At 34.7% G+C, this 19,893-nt stretch overlaps 1 protein-coding gene across 3 annotated transcripts in view; it reads right to left on the minus strand.

Annotated features, from left to right (window-relative positions):
- The window catches only part of KLF12 (KLF transcription factor 12), a 534,646-nt gene that overhangs the window by 270,347 nt on the left and 244,406 nt on the right, over positions 1-19,893 (minus strand). For 2 of the 3 annotated variants that reach the window (XM_051983922.1, XM_051983924.1), the window contains exon 3: positions 18,213-18,302. The exons of the other annotated variant lie outside the window; for it this stretch is intronic. In XM_051983922.1, coding sequence (XP_051839882.1) covers positions 18,213-18,302 — 90 coding nt within the window. The remainder of the gene's footprint in view (positions 1-18,212; positions 18,303-19,893) is intronic. 3 annotated transcript variants of the gene reach the window in all.

Genomic DNA, 19,893 nt, shown 5'->3' on the forward strand with positions numbered 1-19,893 from the left:
TAAAGCTAGAAAAAATTATCACAAAATTCATCTGGAAAAATAAAATCTCAAGGCTACCAAGGGAGTCAGTTTTTTAAAAGAGACAAGTAATCTAGTTTTACCATATCTCAAACTGTATTATAAAGTGCTACTTACAAAAGAAATCTTGGAATGACTAAGAAATAAATTGGTGGACCAATGGAATAAATGAAGTACAAATTATACTATAGTAAATGATAAGAGTAATCTATCTGCTATAAACCCAAAAAGGCAAACTCATTATTTGACAAAAATTACTGGGAAACCGTGAAAACAGTATGGCAGAAATTAGGTATAAATTAACATCTTATACCATATACCAAGATAAAATCAAAATGAGTACTTGATTTACACATAAAGAATGCTATCATAAGCAAATTAAGAGAGCAAAGACTAGTTTATCTGTCAGATTTATAGATAAGAGAAGAATTTAGGACCAAAGAAGATACAGAGAGCATTAAAAATATAAAATGCATCATTTTGATTTTATAAGATTAAAATATTTTTACACGAACAAAATCAATGCAACCAAAATTATATGGAAAGCAGAAAACTGGGGAGGGGGACAGATTTTTATGTAAGTATCTTTGATAAAGACTTTATTTCTCAAACATATAGAGAACTGAGCCAAATTTTAAAAAATACAAGTCATTCCCCAGTTGACAATAATCAAAGAATTTGAATAGTTTTCAAACAAAGAAATCAAAGCTACCTATAGTCATATGAAAAAAAAATATTCTAAGTTACTATTGATCAGAGAAATACTTCTGAGGTACCACAGTCTACCTATCAGAATGGCTAATATGAAAAAAAAAAAAAAAAAAAAAAGGAAAACATTTGTTGTTGAAGGGATGTGGGGAAAAAATGAGATAATAATGCACTGTTGGGGGAACTGTGAACTGATTCAACCATTCTGGAGAGTAATAATTTGGAATTGTGCCTAAAGGGCTATAAAACTCAGCATACCCTTTGATTTAGCAATACCACTGCTAAGTCTACATCTCAAAGATATCCTCCCAAAATGAAAAAGGATCTATTTGTGTAAAAATATTTATAACAGCTATTTTTGTGGTAGCAAAGAATTAGAAATCAAAGAGATGCCCATCAATTGGGGAATAGCTAAACAAGCTACAGTATATGACTGTAAGGTAATATTACTGTGATATTTCATCAAGATAATTTAAGAAAAACCTAGAAATACTTAAATGAATTAATACATAATGAAATGAACAGAATCAGGAGAATTTTGTACAACACAGTAACAGCAATATTGTTTGATGAAGGAATGTGGATGACTTACCTATTCTCTGCAATACAATGATCTAAGACAATCCCCAAGGACTAATGATGAAGCATACTATCTGCCTCCAGAGAAAGAACAGATATTATGATTGCATACAGACGGAACCTTTATTTTAATTTTTTTCTTATATTTGAGTCTTCTTTTACAAAATGATTAAAATGAAAATGTTTTACATTATTGCACATGTGTAACCTACATCTGATTGCCTACTGTGTCAGAGAGGAGAGAGAGAATAGAAGAAGATAAGAATGGAATTTGAACTCAAAATTTTAAATTATGTTTAAAAATAAAAGGGATGGGAACATTTACAGGTCAAAACTACCTCTCCCTCTATGCTAAACATATCAGTCCCCAAAGGCTTGTAATTTTCCTCATCAACTCCAAACTGGTAATAAATCTGGCATATACTCAACATTCCTAGAAGGTACTGCAGCATTTTCAGCCACTCAATAGAAATGTTGCCAGCCTCTGTTTTGTATTACAACATACTATTTCTAGTTTGTAAGTTTGTAATTTTGTAAATAACTTATAAATATTTGAAAATTGCTCTATTTATCACCTCTTTGTTCAGTATCATTACCTGTTTTTGGTAGATAAGGAGCTAGAGGAGGTAGAAGTCTTACTTTGTAAAACTAGTCAGGGTGGTAATGTGAGTCTTGATTTTTAAACTAGGACCCAATATCTGCATTGCAGTCGACCATTGTTCCCCTGCTTAGACTACTCGGGAAACTCTAAGTGCATGATGACAGCTTAAATGTATCTTTTCAACAAATCACTCATGTTAGTGGAGTGTTGCCAAGACTGTACCCCAAAAACAATGTAAACTGACTGATCAGGCAACTACTGGTTAGCAGGGACTATATGTAATAGTAATAACATAATAAAATAACTGGGAACATAAAATGTGACCAATTGTTGGGTCACAACAGCTCAACAAATTTTGCTATATAATAAAAAATAGAACATAACTGACATTGAGCAGAAGCAAATTAACATATACAATGACAATAATGTCGATATGAGTTGATCAAATACAACAGTGAATATTAGTAGCATAATATCAAATTTAAAGGATAGATCCTGACTTTTCATTAATAAACTTTTCCCCCATTTACAATATGCTCTATAAGGAGATGTGATTAGAAGTGACTATTGTGATAAAACAAAAAGTATCCTTTTCTTTAACAGCAAGGACAGAAAATATTCTTTGACTTGATAAAAACAAAGGTCCAGAGATAATCTTATGGATTGTCCCTATATAGAGTAATATAGGACAAAATTATAGCATATTAAATAAATAAAATAGCATTAAGTATTTGAAGTTTAATAAGGCATGAAAGTTAAGTGACAAGACATCTAGCTTTAATAAATATAATTGTCATTTTGTTGAAATAGTCTGGAACAAATGAACAAGTTTGAAAATTCACTAAGACATGTATGAAATACAGAGAGAAATGATATGCTAAGGCTAAGGAGTGATTGAAATTGCACTAGAGCAGAAGAAGGTCAAATAAAGGAGAGATCAGTGGGCTCAAGTAATCAGGGAAGGCTCCATGGAGGATATGGACCTTCAGTTGACTGAAAAGTGAACACAAGTCTATAGAAGAAGGGAGAAAGAAGGAAGGCATTCAGCAGTAGGTAAGAGGGGGAAAGGGATAATGGGAAGTATGGCCAAAGGTAGAAATCATGTATTATAGAAAGATGAGAAAATCTGCCTAACTGAAGTAAAGATCATGGACTACAAAGAAATGAGCAATAATGTCAAAGTAAAATAAGGCCAGACTACCCTATCACATGATAGCACATTAATTTAATTCTAGGCTCTGAATGATGATGTCTCAGAAGTTTTGCAGTTCAACCTCTTACTAAAATCATTTATCTTATATATGGCGGTCCAATAGCTAGTCAACAGCTCAAATTAAACTTTCTTCAACGTGATTTGGGAAACTATAAATTTTTCATGTTGATACTTTAATAAATACCATGATACATCTAATCTTATTTTTTTTTTTTTTTGGCTATGAGGAAAGTATCAGAATGTAAACACATGTAAAAATAAGGAATGGGTGTCCTTTGGTACATCAATTTTATTTTAAGCAAATTCTAAATATTATAATATTGTTGCATTATTTTTTAAACAACTCAAAGGGAGATGAGATGTCATTTCTACTATTCCATTATAAATAACACCAAAAGCTATTAATTTAGGAGACTGGCCACATTATATTTCAAGTACTATTGCTGTCTCTCTTGGTTCTCCTTTACATTTGTAAGGATCATTTCCTATGAGACAATGGTGGTATATTTATATGGCAGTAATATAATTTTATTTTCACAGAAATGGACATTTTAAATAAAATTCTGAATGTTCACTAGAATACTGCAATATTGCTTTTTAGGATGGGGAAAGGAAAATTATTCTTTTGTGTATTTTTTTTAAAAAATCACTGCACATTTATCTGTCACTGTTGTGTGTGTGTGTGTGTACACACACACACACACACACACACACACACACACACACGAATAACATTTCAAATGGTTTCTCTAGTAGCAATTGCTCGATGTGCTTTATATTTAAAGAAAGATGTCTGTACATGATTAGCCAAAGTATTCAACATGAGTTTTGGGCAGCAGTCCAAGACCCCAGCACTACAGACACCTATTTTAAAATGTCAATTATTGGTACAAGGCAAGAAAAGAATAATTCACAATATCAATACATTTTTACTCTTCATTTGCACATGTATAAGACTGACAATGTAGGACCTTTTTTTTCTTCTAGAAATCTGGTCTGTGGAAACTGCTAGAAACAGCAGGGGGACATTCATATTAAGCATTTTATCAATACTTATGTAAATAGCCAGACATGGCTTTTAAATAGAGAATGCAAAATTTCTGCAGATTTTGTAAAAGAAAGAAAACACATGAAGCCATTTAGTTTGTTGGCATATTTTGTGCTTATGGTTCTCCCAAACCTTTTTTTATCCTTCCTCAAGCCTCCCATGGTTCCCTTCCCCACAGTTTCAGCTAAGGAGTCTTGCCTCATATATTATAGAAAAAATTGAAGTCATTCTTCAAGAGCACCCTCTTATCCTCACTTCCTCATCTCCTCTCACTCAGATGTTTTCTGCCATTCTATCCTCCTTCACCCCTGTCTCAAATGATAATGGCAAATACTCCTTGCCAAAGCTAACTCTTCTACTTCAATTCCATCTTATCTCCTCCAATACATAGCCCCCTCTGTCATCTCCACTCTTTCATTTATTTTCATTCCTTTCCTCTCTTCTGGATGTTTCTCTAAATCTCATTTTCTACAGGAAATCTTTCCCAACACTTACTTCTAGTGTCTTTCCTTTTTTATTTACATATTAGGTGCATAATAAATATCTATTGACTAACATAAAGGTAAGGTAAAATGTTTCGTATAAGATCACAAGATTTAAAGCTATCTAGAGTGAACTCCCATAATTCTACACATGATGAAAATAAGTCCCAGAGAAAAGAAATGAATTACTTAGGGTTTTTCAGCTTGTTAGTCAGCAGAGCTTCAAAGCAAAGTGTTGTGCTCTAACCATAGATTGAGGGCTCTTTCTACCACGGAATTAGCTATTATTTTTGTGCAAATGCTTGGTAAATTTGTGTATCCCACCTTCTGGTTTCACATCTCTTGTTATCACCCTCAGAGATCCCATTTGCAGGATAAATCCATCATGTCATACACGTCTCTAAAATCTAGCCCTTTTCTTAACTTCCCTGTTTTTCTCAAGGGTCTCACAAATCTTTCAGTCTTCTGGGATCATAACTTGAGTATCAGCTTCAATTCTTCACTCTTACTTACCTACTCCTTCACCTCCCCCCTTTCCTCATATCAGTCACCATGGCTTATAGATGCTACTTCCTCAGTCTCCCTCCCTTTCTCTATACTCATTCCATAATAACTCCAGTTCATCCTATCATCAACTCTCATTTGGACTACTGCAATAGCCTCTTGGGGCAGATCCTTGCATTCTGTCTTTCCTCTTAATCCTTCACACAGCTGCAAAACTGATATTCATAATACACAGGTTCAAGAGGATTCGGTGGTTTCTTCTTAGTTTGAGGATAAAAAATAAATTCCTCTGTTTGGTATTTCAAACCCTTTACAATTTGGCTCTAGTGTCTTTCCAGGCTAATTTTATATTACTTCCCTTGACATGTGTATATATGAAATAGTATATTTCCACTGTTAGAATATAAGCTCCTTAAGGAAAGGAACAGCTTCATTTTCGGATCTGTGTTACTCAAACTATGCCTGGCATATAGCATACAATTTACCAATATTTGCTGTCTGCCTAATATGCCACATGGCCTCTTATATATTTGAGTTACTAATTCCCACTGGGGTTGTAGGGATCTCTGCAGCACCACAAAAATGGCCTTAAAACTCTAAAAGAGTACACGTGTAAAAGAGAACAAATAAATGAATACAATAAGGAAAAATAAACTCCTTGTTTTCTTCATGAAAAAAAAGTCAAGTATTTACATGCATTATATTCTTCAGGCACTCACCCATCTGATAGAGCAGTAACTCTTAGTTCAAACCACCAGAAGCAGTGAGCTCAAAAATTCCTTGACTTTGATCCAACATTCATTTTCTCGTCATCCTTACTCTTTGACTTTAAAATGGGACTCTAATTTTAGCCCACGCCTTTCTCCAACCTTGGTCACAGCCTCTTCCTCTTGATTATGACCCTTTGATCTTTGACTCTTTTGAACCATGTTCGAATGAAATGACAAGTCCCCTGACTGTCTTTTTGGTACTGTTGACAAGCACTCGCCTCTTCCCCTCATTGACCATTCACTCTGCTCCCCCAATTCCATTCTTTCTCTAATATGAAGGTCAATCAGGCTCCTTGTTTGGTGAACCTCACAAGTAAGAAAGGGAAATATCATGGCACAAAAAACAGTGGAACAAGAAGAGGAAAAGTTAAAAGAAAAGGGATTTTGTTTGCCTGTTTTAAACAATCAAGATTTCTTCAGAGGTTGAATAATGAAAATACAGGAGCTGATAAATATGAGAAGGGATTCTTAGAATACAAAAGTAGCTAGTGCAAAGAAGTATCATCAAGATTCATTCATTTTGGGAAATGGGACAATAATCTCCTGGGCTCAGAACTGACAGGGCTTATTAAACAGGATTTAAGCATTAGGAATACACTACTGGGGACAATACTGTCAAAATGAGCTAATAAAGTCTTTTCCACATTTAATTTCTATGATTCTATTACAATTCCAAGTTATCCATTCAAAAAGTAACAAGATACTGAGAGCAAAGAAGCAAGAGCAGAAGACTACATAATAGTTTTATTTAAATACTTATCCTAACAAAAGAAAAGGAAGGAGAACCAAATACCTTACATTATTTATATAAATTCTCCTTCATATAGAAATGGAGGGAAAAATAAAGCCAACAATGGTTTGAATGTTTCTTTCTTTTTTGAACTCTCTCTGATATCTAATGGACTAGCCTCTCTTCCCACCAACTTTATGGACACTTGTAACCTCTGGCTGTCCTGACCCATGAAACTCTCCATGCTGATAGCTTTGATATGTTCCCATCTCTCTCATATATAGAAGTCACACCTCCTTCCCAACCAATCTTTCTCCACAAAAGATTCCCTACCCCCATTGTTGTTCTTTGGGTCAAGCTGAAAATAATACATAGAAAAGCTAGCATGAAATAATATCGTTTGAGATTTACTCAGAAGATGAAAAAGCAAGTATAAAAAAACACACTCTTACAACTTGGCTGAAATAATATAAAATACAACACACAAGCTTCCAATAGAAATTCTGAATAAAACATTTTGGCTAATATGTTTGCTTAGTTCCAATGATAGGTTTGGGTTTTTGTTTTTTGAATAAACAGATGTATTTTAGAGGCTTATGCTAAGACGCATGTTTATAACGGTATAATAAATTAGATTAGGGTGGACCTATGCCAAACAACAAAATAAAGTCTGATGTTGCTTTGGGGATGTGTTCAATTAGTGATGAATAAGAACAGAGATTCTACCTTCACCAAACTTCTTTTCCTAATCTCTTCAACTCTAACTTAAAAAAAAAATTCTAGTGAACATTAAATACATTTTCATTTGACCCTTTTTGTTACTTTAACCCTTCTTTCTGAGCCTCCATGGTCCCACCCATTGTCTCTGAATGGTAATAGCAGTGTTCTTATGGGAAAGGGTTAGACTGAAAGCCAGAGTGATTAAAAGTCCTTAGTAAGCATATGGAGTTAGTACATCATGGGGATAGCCAGATGTCATCTTTCCAAGGGACTATCCCAATTTTGAATACTTCAATTTATATTCCAAGAATAGAAAGTTTCCCTTCTCCCTCCTCCCTCCCGGTATTTCCTTCCTATTCTTTCATATACATTGGATATAAAGAAGGCATCAGCACATGTTAGTTCCTGATATTTTTCCACATCTAGTCACTGACTGAACACTCCCATAAAATCTGGGCAAAACCCTTTGAAGTATGTGCAATCTATGTCTGCATCACCCTCCATCCAGAAACCATGATTTCTCCTGTTCTATTCTTTTGCAATCAGCATTTACACGGTGCAACCATTCTACTACACCATGTTTTATTTTTATTAGAAGAAAAGAATTATCAAGCTGATGGATTAGGGGGGAAAGAGGAAAGAAAAAAAAGAAAATCAAGAATTTGTAAAGCAAGTTGATTCAACACTATGCTGAAATCTGTACTGATAAGCTAGTTCCTTTAGATCACAATCTTTTGGGGCTAAAATGTTATCTCTCTTTATGCTCTGTTTAATACCTGACTCAACATGGGCAGTTCATTATTCATCCAATTTTGAAAATTATACACTTTGGGTGAACCACCTCAGGGCAAGAGTGACCTAATATTCTATTTTTGAATATATCTTGTTTTTAGAACATTAGTTGTGATGCTCTAAGTTTGGAAATGTGCCGTTTATTTCTATTTTGCAAACCTGGTCAAAATGACAGCTCAAGCAACATGAGAAGAGTAAGATCCCTCTGCATATTTAATTTTTTAAAAAAATTTCAATAGTATTTTATTTTCCAAATATATGTAAAGATAATTTTCAACATTCATTTTTGTAAAACTTTTATGTTCCAAATTTTTTTCCCCTTCTTCCCTTATCTCCCCTTTCCCCAAAATAACAAGTAATCAGATATAGGCTAAATAGGACATATATCTTTATAAGGAGGGATTCAAGTCCCTGGGGTGGGAGGCAAGGAGAAACAGGAGATTCTGGTGGAAAGAACACCATGCTGGGTACCAGAACACCTGGCTGCCTTCAAACCCCAGGTGTTGTGGGGTGTCTCACTGGAAAAACCACTCACTTTCTGAGCCTCCCTTTTTCTTGTCTTTAAGATGGGATATCACGAATGCTTGCACTCATTGACTTCTAAAGTTATCATGAGTTGGGAACTTTTCTAAGTCGTAATGCACTATATAAATGTGGTTTACCTAATGTTTGATTCAGTCATCCATTAAACTGCTCCCACTGCATTATCTGCAGCTGGGTACACACCTGTACTTCACCTGGCTTCATCTCAGACTCCAGAAAAGATCTCGGGTCCCTAGGTAGCCTTCCCTTAACATTCAGTTCACTGGTCTTGGGATATGAAAAGTCACAATAGGAAGGTGATTGACAGGGGCAGAGGAAAATGAAGGAAAATGTGGGGAGGGGATATTAAGGTTCTTAACCAGCATACTTTGCTAGTCTTTGGGTCTAGATGAGAAAGTCAGCTCTCACTCAGCTCCTAACCTCGGAATTATAATCTTGTCATGAGTAAGGGTTGTTTCATTCACTCTGTTGCATCAGCAGAGCCTAACACAATGCCTTCCTCATGGTTAGTGCTTAACATATGTTTTTTGAATGACTGAGTGACTGTTTCATTGACTGAACACAGAGAATGAGGTTTGCTAAGGATTTACTTGAATATTCCCAGGATTTTCTGGCTCTTTGCTTTCTGTGATTTCAGAAGTTTCAGCTAAAGAAATTAAGGAAAAGCTAGAAATACACACTATGGATGTGGACAAATCATTGTCCATAAAACCCATGTATAAATTTAGTGAATATGTTTTTAGTCCAGTACAATGCTTAGATATTCTCGACACAGTGCCAGGACTATTCCTGAATACAGCCCAGACACTTAGCTCTCCATTCTTGTAAAACTGAACAAATTAGGGCTCAGAAGAAATCCCTGTCAACACTTTTTGGTCTACCCAAAATACCACTGTCAGAGACAGGCAAAGGACTTTCTAAAATTCCTCAGTTGGATCCTTTGAGTTAAGTCATCCATATCCAGGTTAAAAGGCAAAGAGATCTCAGAGTGGTGACACAGTAAGTTATTATCAGTCATTAACTCCACAATGAGCATTAGTTTATTAGCTCTTTCCTGACTTAAGCAGGTCCCAGCACAAATGGAAGCAAATAAAACTAGGTTTTTAGAAGACAGTGAAGTTACAGGTACAACAATGACAATAATAAACAGTTGGAGAAAGCATCTTTGTAAAGGTAGAGTGTAGTAGTCAGGCTCCCATAGCATCAGGACCCAGCAGGAAGGTAGCAGGAATCTGATTTGGAAAAGGGCAGGAAGAGATGGAGAGCAAGCAAAGGATGAAAGGGGAGGTAGGAAGGTAAGAATGAAGCTTTGCCTAGGACTGGTCCCTGGGGGAGCATTTGTCTACTACTCTATTTCCCTTGGGGGCTATCTGAAATTCCTACCACAGCTCATTGCTTTTCAATTCTTTCTGTTAATACATTTATTGGCCACCCTGACATTATTAAAATCAGCCCAGTTCTTATTTTACTTTCATGCAAAGCAATCCATTTGCCCTCCCCCCATAATATGACTTTTACAAGCAGAGATATTGGTCCTGCCACACAATCCCTGGTCTGCCCATACAAGAAGGAACACAGCTTCTCTAAGTGTTTTCCTTTGAAGCCAAAGTACTGACACACAAAGATTTCACTGCAGATCAAAAGATTTCAAACAGTGGGTCACCAGAGAATATTAAATGATAAGCAAATTCATATTTCTAAGGTAATTCTACCAATTTATTAGCAATGCCAGCTTCTGTTCCACAGCAGGGGAAGTAATAATGAAGCTTTGTTAAAGGGCACCTCGAGTAGCTTTTTCATAATGCCATTTCTTCACTTGTGATAAAGTCATTAAAACTCAACTGTCTTCTTGAAACTCTGCATAAGAATTTACACTAAACCTTTCATGCAAAATTAAATATAATGGTTCACTGGGAAATTTTTTTTTAATCTTTTTGAGTGTGGCTACTGATGTATTTTAATGCAATGACAATCAAGAAAAGGCTTGAATAAACTACTCCCCAACACATCTCAAGGTCCACCTAGACTATTAAACATTGATCCTCTTCCCTCAAATCTTAGTTTTCTTGGAATGAATGAATGAATGAATAAGGACATATTAAACACTAGCTGTCAATTGCTGAACCAGGTGCTGGGCTTACAATACAAGAGATAATCCCTTCCCTCAGAAAACTTACATTCTGATAAAGAAAAAAACATGGCAGATGATATTGGCTAGAGAGTAGTACTTTGGTCTGAGAAGTCATAATGAGTTATATGCCCATCCACTAACAAGTCCTTTATAAAAGCAATTTACTTATTGTTCTCAGAATGATAGGTTTAAAACAGGAAAAGGAGTTGTTCCCTTGAAGGAAAGGAAGATGGCCAGGATGAAATATTATGTTGATTTGGGGCCAGTTAGATAAAGTACGCTCTTATCAATCAAAGCAGCAAAGGCCAAAGGCAAAATAATACCAGTGACCTCAAGAACAGGATGGAAAATACGAATATGCAAATATGTCACATCCATTTACTCCATTGATTTTTATACAGGAATGGTACAGGGGTGTCATTTATTAGTCAGCAGTACATTTTTTCCATTTTATTTAATTTATTTTTAATTAAAGCTTATTATTTACAAAACATATACATGAGTAATTTTTCAACTTTTTTTTTTCTGAAGCAATTTGGGTTAAGTGACTTGCCCAGGGTCACACTGCTAGAAAATGTTAAGTATCTGAGGCCAGATTTGAACGCAGGCCCTACTGACTTCAGGGCTGGTACTCCATCCACTGAGCCACCTTGCTGCCCCTCAACATTGATTCTTGCAAAACCTTGTATTCCAAATTCTTTCCTCCTTCCACCTACCCAGTACTTTTTTAATAGTAATATGTCTATAACCCCAATACTTCATCCCCCCTCAGTTCCTAAGATTCCCGATTAAGAATCTGTCATTAATTAAGAACTTTATAAGAATGGACTGGGATATTTTGGAAAATATTTGAGGTCTTGGAGGTCCACTGGATCAACTATTTTTTTTTCACATGGAAAATATAGCAACTCAAAAAGACAAGTTCCGATGAACCTCTTAACATTCCTTAACAAAAGTATGGTTAGCAGTAGACGGCCACTGAGGCTCTGTCCAATTCTGAAAATCTATAATTCTGGGAATTCCACAAAGTAGCTTCAGATGAAAAACATTTACTACATGTGGAAGGGGGCTAAGAGGAAGATACATAAAAAAAGGAATCTATAGGAGTTTATAAATTAGTTGGAAAAGTTTCTTTGTTGTAATTCAGCAGATTTTTACTAGGTGCCTACTAACAGCATGGTACTGAAGGAGGCACCATACTCAGTGCAATTGTTGGTAAAAAAAAAAAAAAAAACTTTAAGCTCTTTATAGACAATATATCAGACTTCTATTATTTTTCTATGCATAATAGTACCTAAAACGGTTATCATCTATAATAATGCTTTCTGTTTCACATTTCTGTACGAACATCTGGAATTGGATATCACATAGATTATCTTAAATTCACCATGTCCAAAATATGTCTATCACCTTTCATGACAAGACCTTCCTTCTTCTGAATTTCCCTATTACATTTGTTGGTAGTAAAATAGGCTCTCACCTTTGTTGTTAATATTAACTCTTTACCCTGTTTTATTCTACATTTCTAATCAATTTCCAAGCCTTGTACTTTTTATGTCCATATTTCTCAAATATTATCCCTTTTCTGCTCTATCTCCATCTCCTCCATCCTCATCACTTCAGACTACTGTATTTGGCCTTGATTGGTCACTTTCCTCTCCCCATCCCACCTCCACTTAGCTATCAAACTGGTCTTCCTAAAGCACAGGTCTGACCCAGTGACCCCCTATTCAATAAACTTCAGTGGCTCTCTCTGGTGTTTAAAGTCCATCATAACTTGCTTTTAAAAGTTAGGTCTCCTTCTACCTTTTTAATCTTTTTACACCTTATTATCCCCTCCCTTATCCCCATGACTGTGTAATACAGTGATCCTGGTTACCTTGCTGGTCCTTGAACAAACACACTATCTTCCAACTCTGGGTATTTTCACTGCCTATCCTCCATATCTAGAACACTTCTTCCTCATATCTATTTCCTAACTTCCTTCAAATCTTAGTTAATGTCTAGCCTTCTACAAGAAGTCCTTCACAGTCCTCCTTAATGTTAGTATTTTCCCTTGGAGGTTTATCTTTTATATATATTCTTTGTACATAATTACTTGTTTTATTTATTTGACTTTTAATTTATGGAACAAAACAAGCATTTCCATAAGAATGTAATTTTTTAAAAAAGATGAATATACATGAAACTGCAAGTCTATCACGGCCAAATTGATATTTCTTTTAAATATATGACAGAATTGCTTGCTGTTTTCCTATTAGACAGTGGATTCCATAAGAGCAAGAACTGTCATTTCCCCTTCACAGTATCCCCAGAGCTTAACAAAGAGCCTGACACAGAGCAGGTGCATAACAAATACTTATTGGCTTTTTAAAAAATTCATATACATATGTAAACAATGTATATTACTGCCAGTCTTATTGATCTTATTCCTCAAATATTTTCATATTTCTTTGTATGCTTCATATTTATCATTTTGTAACACTGTAATAGTCTGTTACATTAACATACCACAATTGATTCAGTGATTCTCCAAATGCAGAAGAAATAGGATTTTTTCTGATTTTTTCTATTACATATGTAATAGTTATGAATATTTTTGCACAGATAATACCTTTTCTCTCCATAAATATATCTTAAAATAAAGTAACAACAATAGTGATATAGCAAAGATACTTTAGGTTTATTCAAGTTTACCTACCAAAGTAAATGTGAAGGTCTGAAAAAGTAATATTCTGAAAATGTTAACTGAAAACATCAACTGCTTGTCATTAACAAACTTCTTCTTACTCTAACCCTTTTCTTTTCTCACCCAATCTGCTAATACTCATTAAGACCTAGCTTCCTCATGATGACACTGTATCCCCAGTTGCACCTTCCAATCATGTTTGCAGTTTAACTCATCTCAAATCACTCTGTGTGTGTGTGTGTGTGTGTGTGTGTGTGTGTGTGTGTGTGTAGGGGTGATAGAAGGAGAAGAGTTTGCTATTTTCTTGGTAATAACCTTTCCTCTTTTCTCATACTATTCAAATTTATCATCCAATCCATATGCTGGTAGTACATATCTATTGGAATCTTCTTTCTTGATAAATTCAGTACCTACCCCATAGTTTTTCTCTCTACCTCAACTTCTGCTTTTATAGTAAAAGACTTTATACTAAAAGACTAAAGTATACTACTTTATACTAAAAGACTTCAACATATATATTGATGTTTCTTAAAAGATATTACCCTTTCCAGTTCCTTTATTTCCATGACCCATTATAACATGCAACTAAGCCACCCCCAGAGATAGCCATCACCTTGATCTTGCTATCAATCACAACTATTCTATTTTCATATTCATGAACTCTACAACAGAATGTCAAGACCTAGAGTCAAGAAAACTCATCTTCCTAAGTTCAAATCTGGACTGAGACACTTACTATGTGACCTGGGAAGTCACTTGTTACCCTGTTTGTCTCAGTTTTCTCATCTATAAAATGAAATCGAGAAGGAAATGGCAAACCACTTCAGTATCTTTGCCCAAGAAAATCTCAAATGACTCAAACAACTGAACAACAACAAAAGAATTTCTCGGTTCTTTAATCTGAACATATTCTTTTATCTCTCACTTTTCCCTATGTCTTTCAATCCCTAATCTTGTTTTTCTCCCTCACTTTGATTTCTACTCTGTGACTTTTGGTACTTCCTCAAACTTTTACCTCATTTCCTTCCTCATATCCAAATGTCAAATCAAATGCTTTTCTCCCAGAACTGATTCTTGACCTCTCTGAAACACATAACTGTTGAACATCTGCTTCTAGATATATCCTCTCCTCTCTAGGCTTTCATTTTTCCTCCTATCTGTCCAACTGCTTCTTCTCAGTTTCTATATTGTATATTACCCCAGTATTCTTAGGAGTCTCAACACTCTGTCCTAGGTCCTCTTATATCACTCACCCCTGTGGGTTTAATGTCCAATTCTTTGCAGATGGTATACATTTGGATCTATATATCCATCCCTAGTCACTATCCTGAGTTCCAGCCCCTGGACTCCAGTCAAATTCTCAGGATAATATTCTGCTTCTGCCTGTTAAAATACATTAAAAATATCTATTTGGGGGAAAGATTAGATGGAGTTTCTATGTAATCTGTGAAATCAATGAATAGATGACTTTTTGCAACTTGTTTTAGTAGAAAGGCTCTTGTACTTAACTCTAACTGCTAATTTCCAGGGGAATACCCTCAGATCATTTACTCATTTCCAAGCCGGTTTTCTCATCTGTGAAATGGACATAACATTTATATAACTTCCCTCCCAGGTTTATTGGCTTGAACATGCTATATAAATGTGAGTTTTTAGCCTTTTCTGAACTTTTAACTTTAATCCAAATTCAACTTACAAAATTAGATAAGAGTAAAGAAAATGGTATCTGATGACAGCACAAAACTTTCTGCTTTTTATCATAAGTTCCTATTTTATCATAAGTTATATTTCCTAGCTTCTTTTTCATGATTTTCCCATGCTTTCTTTATGATACACACACATGCACACACACATTACACATGCCCATGCACACACACAAATACATTCACTGCTTTTTGAGCTGAAGAAAGGATTGAGTCATTTTACAATGAAGGGTATAAAATATAAATAGATTTTTCATTTCCTTCTCAGCAACAATGAAAAAAATCAATCATAGTTGAAATTAAATTAGAATGTATATATTTTCCCATGACCAAAACATCTGTGCTATTTTGTTTTTCATATACTTATACTAAAGGTTCCCTGCACCAAGAAAGAGACCAGCAAAGAAGGCTCCCATCCAGCACAAAGTAATGAGGGGGAGTTAACAGTTAACTTATTAATTTGGATGGGTAATCAGTCTAGTCAGGTCAGAATAGCCACTATCTTCAATCAAGAAATGCAGAAGCATTCATTAAGTACTTACTGTATTCATGGCACTAAACTAGATATTAAATACACAAATAAAAAAACAAGACAATCTCTGCTTTTGAAGAATTTCCTCTCTCTCTAACAGGTTTAATCTGGACTTTATGTTGATCAGATTCATTTGACAATCATGCAATATTCCTGTTATGTTGATATAAGTGGAAAGACATTGTCCTAAATGTGATAACTGTTTTTATAGAAATATGGACATTCCGATGTAAATGTTAGGATAAATAAGATGAAGGAAAATTTGAAGTACTAAGTGACATACTACAAAATGGTTGGACCTGGATTCCAAACAGATCAAGGTTTAAGTTCAACCTATGGCCCTTACTGGCAATGTAAACCTTGGGCAAGAAACTTAACCTCCCTTGGTCTCACTTTCCTCATCTGTAAAATGAGGTTTAATGATAATACTTATCTCTCAGACCTGTGGTGAGGATCAAATAATATTTATAATGCACTTTGCAAACCTTAAAGTACTATATAAATATGACTATTTTTATACTATAAAGGTCAGCTATTCCAATTCCCTCATTTTAAATATGAGGGAACTAAAGGCTGAGAAAGTTAATTTGCCTAAGGATCACACTGATAGTGGAGTAGCTAGATAGAGCACCGGGCTTGGACAAATCTGACATTTACTAGGTGTGTGACTCTGAGCAAGTCACTTAATCTTGTGTGTCTCAGTTTCCTCATTTGTAAAATAGGGTCAAAGAGAGTCAGATACAATTTAAAACAGGTGAACAGAATATCTTAATAGTAACAAGAGCCCAGACATGAACCCTGATACCTTGGCTTCTCTGATTTCATAATCAGTGACTTTTTGTTTTTGTTAGATTGTTATTTTCCTTCACTGTTCCATGATACAACCTCAATCAAGATGAGAGTCAATATGACCTACTAGTTCTAATAATTGGTCTTTATCAGTGGCCTTTGGTAGAAAATAAGTGAATTCTAAATATAGCTGTAAATCTTCACATATAAGTCTCAGAAACAAGGTTAGGGTTCTAGAGCTTCACCAAAGTGCTGGCAACCTTTAAAAAAATTACCTTTATTTACATAGTACTTCAAGGTTTGCTATGTGCTTTAGGAACAGCAAATCTGAGACATAGTTAATGCAAATATCGTTACCTCCATTTTTTAGGTAAGAAAACTTAAAGGTTTTAAAGTTTAAGTTAGTTGTCTTTGGCCACATAGTAAATATCTGAACTGGAATCAACCAATCGACCAATTTATTTATTATTTTATAATATATATAAATAATTATTATTTATTAAGTGCCTACTGCATATGCTAGACTTTTTTTTAGCACTGGATCTACCCCCACACATCTTACTTGCATCATCTATACAATATTTATTCCATGTAGGACTATCCTAATAGCAAGTTTGATTGCTCTATAACAGAATTATTTGAAGACATAATATTCCCTTTAGATTGTACCCAGGCAGACCCACTTAATTCTGTTTTACTAGCAAATGGTGAGATTCCATAGTACTATTTTTAAAAAATTATTATGATTATCCAGTGTGTACAATGAACAATGTGTAATAATTTATTCAGTTTTTTGGAAGAAGAGATAATCCCATGCAAATACAAGATCATCTGTCTACTTCGTTGTTTTGTTTCCCACCTCTAGTTTTCCTGGCTAGCAAAAAAACAACTGTTCCATAGTTCAGAATGCCAATATAAAGCCTTGAACACAAGGCATCATTTCTTTTCTTTCTCAGTGAAGTGATCAGCATCTAAGATGATGCAATCCCACTTCCCTTATCATTATTTTAACTAGCAGAGCTATAAATGTTAACAGTTGTGAAATTATCCATGCCCTTTTGAAAAAATTCAGCTGCAATCTCAGACTTTAAATTTTTCAGTAGCCATGAATTAATTCAACAGTTAGGAGATGTGTTTAAAATAGTATTTCTACTTGCTTTTACAGATACTTCAAATACACTGACCTTCAATTTGATCAAGTATCCCCTTCTTCTTATGGTGCAAAACAGGATAAATTGAAATGTCAATAGAAAAATTCATCCTGCAAACATGAACTACCATATACTTCTACCTGCACTCTGCCGTTTCCCCATTTTTTAATATCCAAGCTACATTGAGAAACTAGTCTTACCTTTCTTGGTACTTATTCTTTCTTCTTTGTTTTGAATTTTTATTAGGCTTTTCAAAAACATTTACCAAGGTACATGTAAGTAGTGACCATATGGTTCCCATGAGGTGAATGAATACACCTTCCTAAAGGCCAGAATGTCTGCACTCACAAATGGGTAGTACAAATGGGTAGTGTTTGGAGACGGGTGGGTATTATTCAGCATACTGAAGTGTTACATGTGTGTCTGCTAGAGACCTTGGCTTAGGTCTGGAAATGATTATCTCTATCAGGAAAAGGGTGGGGGAAGGGTGTCTAGAAACCTCAACTTACCCCTTGTTCAGATTCCAACAGCTCTGTTTTGACTCTGACTGCCGGCATCCCATCAAGCATTAACATTCTGTTCTCAAAGGTACTGATTTTCTAAAAAAAAAAAAAAAAGAAAGAGAGAGAGAGAGAGAAAAGAGGAAAGGAAATAAACTATAAAACATGACAGAATATTTCTGGCATCTGTCTTGCATGCTGTATATCTCATACTGCTAAACTACTTTTAAAAAGCAATGAGGTATAATTAAATGAGAATATCAGCATAACCAATTATCCCTCCCTAATCTGAAATTTCATTTGAAATGATGACCAGGAAGTTGAATTAATCAGTCTGATTTTCTGACCTCTGGGTTGGAGGTCAGGCTGTAATAAACCAGAGAAGGGAAGCCCTCCCTCAATTTATGTAGGGCTGGAACAATTCATCTCATTCTTGCAAGAATGGTGGAGGGAGAGATCAGTCAGATTTTTCTATTACACAGCTCTAGACAGTACATGAAAGGAAAAACCACACTTAAATGATAATCAGTTATCTCAAATGTGTAAATTATTTTAAAACTAGAATACCAAGAACAAAATTCCAGGTGTAAAATAATTTTGGTAATGATAACAAATTCTAATCACATTCAGACTTCCTTCAAATGAGTCTTCCAACATTTTGCTTTCTGACAATTTAAACATCCTACCAATATATCCCATGGTACATGTCTCAGAAGACTAAGTCGGTAAGAATGGACTGCTAAGTAGTCTGAAGGAATATTCCTAGAATAAAAACCATTTTCTTTCTGAATTAATTTTTTTGTTGTTGTCATTTTCAGTTTACAAAAATCATTTAAGAATAAATATCTGGGGTGGCTGGTTGGTTTTTTTTTTCTTTTTTTTAAAAAGTAAATTACATTGATTTTCTATTAATACTTATACTCTGTATTTTCTTAGAACAGTTAGATGTTGAAGGTCATAAGGGATCATGTTTCCATTTTAATAGAATTGCTAAAATATGGCTCAAAGGGTACACATTTTCATTACAGCCTTTGCTTAATACGCTGGGAGAAAATGATTAAACTGGAAAGATTCAAAGTATACTCACATATTTTTCCCCTTCCCACACAAAGATCTTCTCCTCTCCCCCCCCAAAAAAAAACCAAATAGATATGATTGAGGTGGAGCTTCTCAATCTAAGAAGGTACTACTTTCTTTGTAATATTTGTTAGGCACTTACGTTCTATTTGATATTTGTAGTTATTTGCGTATACATTTTATATCTCCAGCTAGATCACATACCTCTCAGGTCAAGCACTGGGTCTTATTTACCTTTGTATCTTCCCCAAAGCCCAGTATAGTCCTTTGAATATTATAGAAGTTTTGTTTTGTTTTTTAATCATAGAATTTCAGAGCTGGAAGACACTCATGTAATCTAGTTTGTATTAGAATAGGAATCCCTCTAAAAACATGTGTAGCTAGCAGGAATTCAGCCTCTTCCTTAAAAAAAAAAAAAAAATCCAATAAAGAAGAACCAAGTCCTTTCTATAAACATCCATTTATTTCATTTTTGGATACCTGTAGTAGTCACTAGGTTTGTTTGTTTTATTTTCCCTCTTCTATCAAACCAAAATCCATTAAACTTACACTATTCCTTCTGCCCTCTGAGGTGAAAACCAAGTTTAAGATTTCTTCCTGTCAGCTATCATGC

Source organism: Antechinus flavipes, chromosome 3 (assembly GCF_016432865.1).
Source record: "Antechinus flavipes isolate AdamAnt ecotype Samford, QLD, Australia chromosome 3, AdamAnt_v2, whole genome shotgun sequence".
Lineage (NCBI taxonomy): Eukaryota > Metazoa > Chordata > Mammalia > Dasyuromorphia > Dasyuridae > Antechinus > Antechinus flavipes.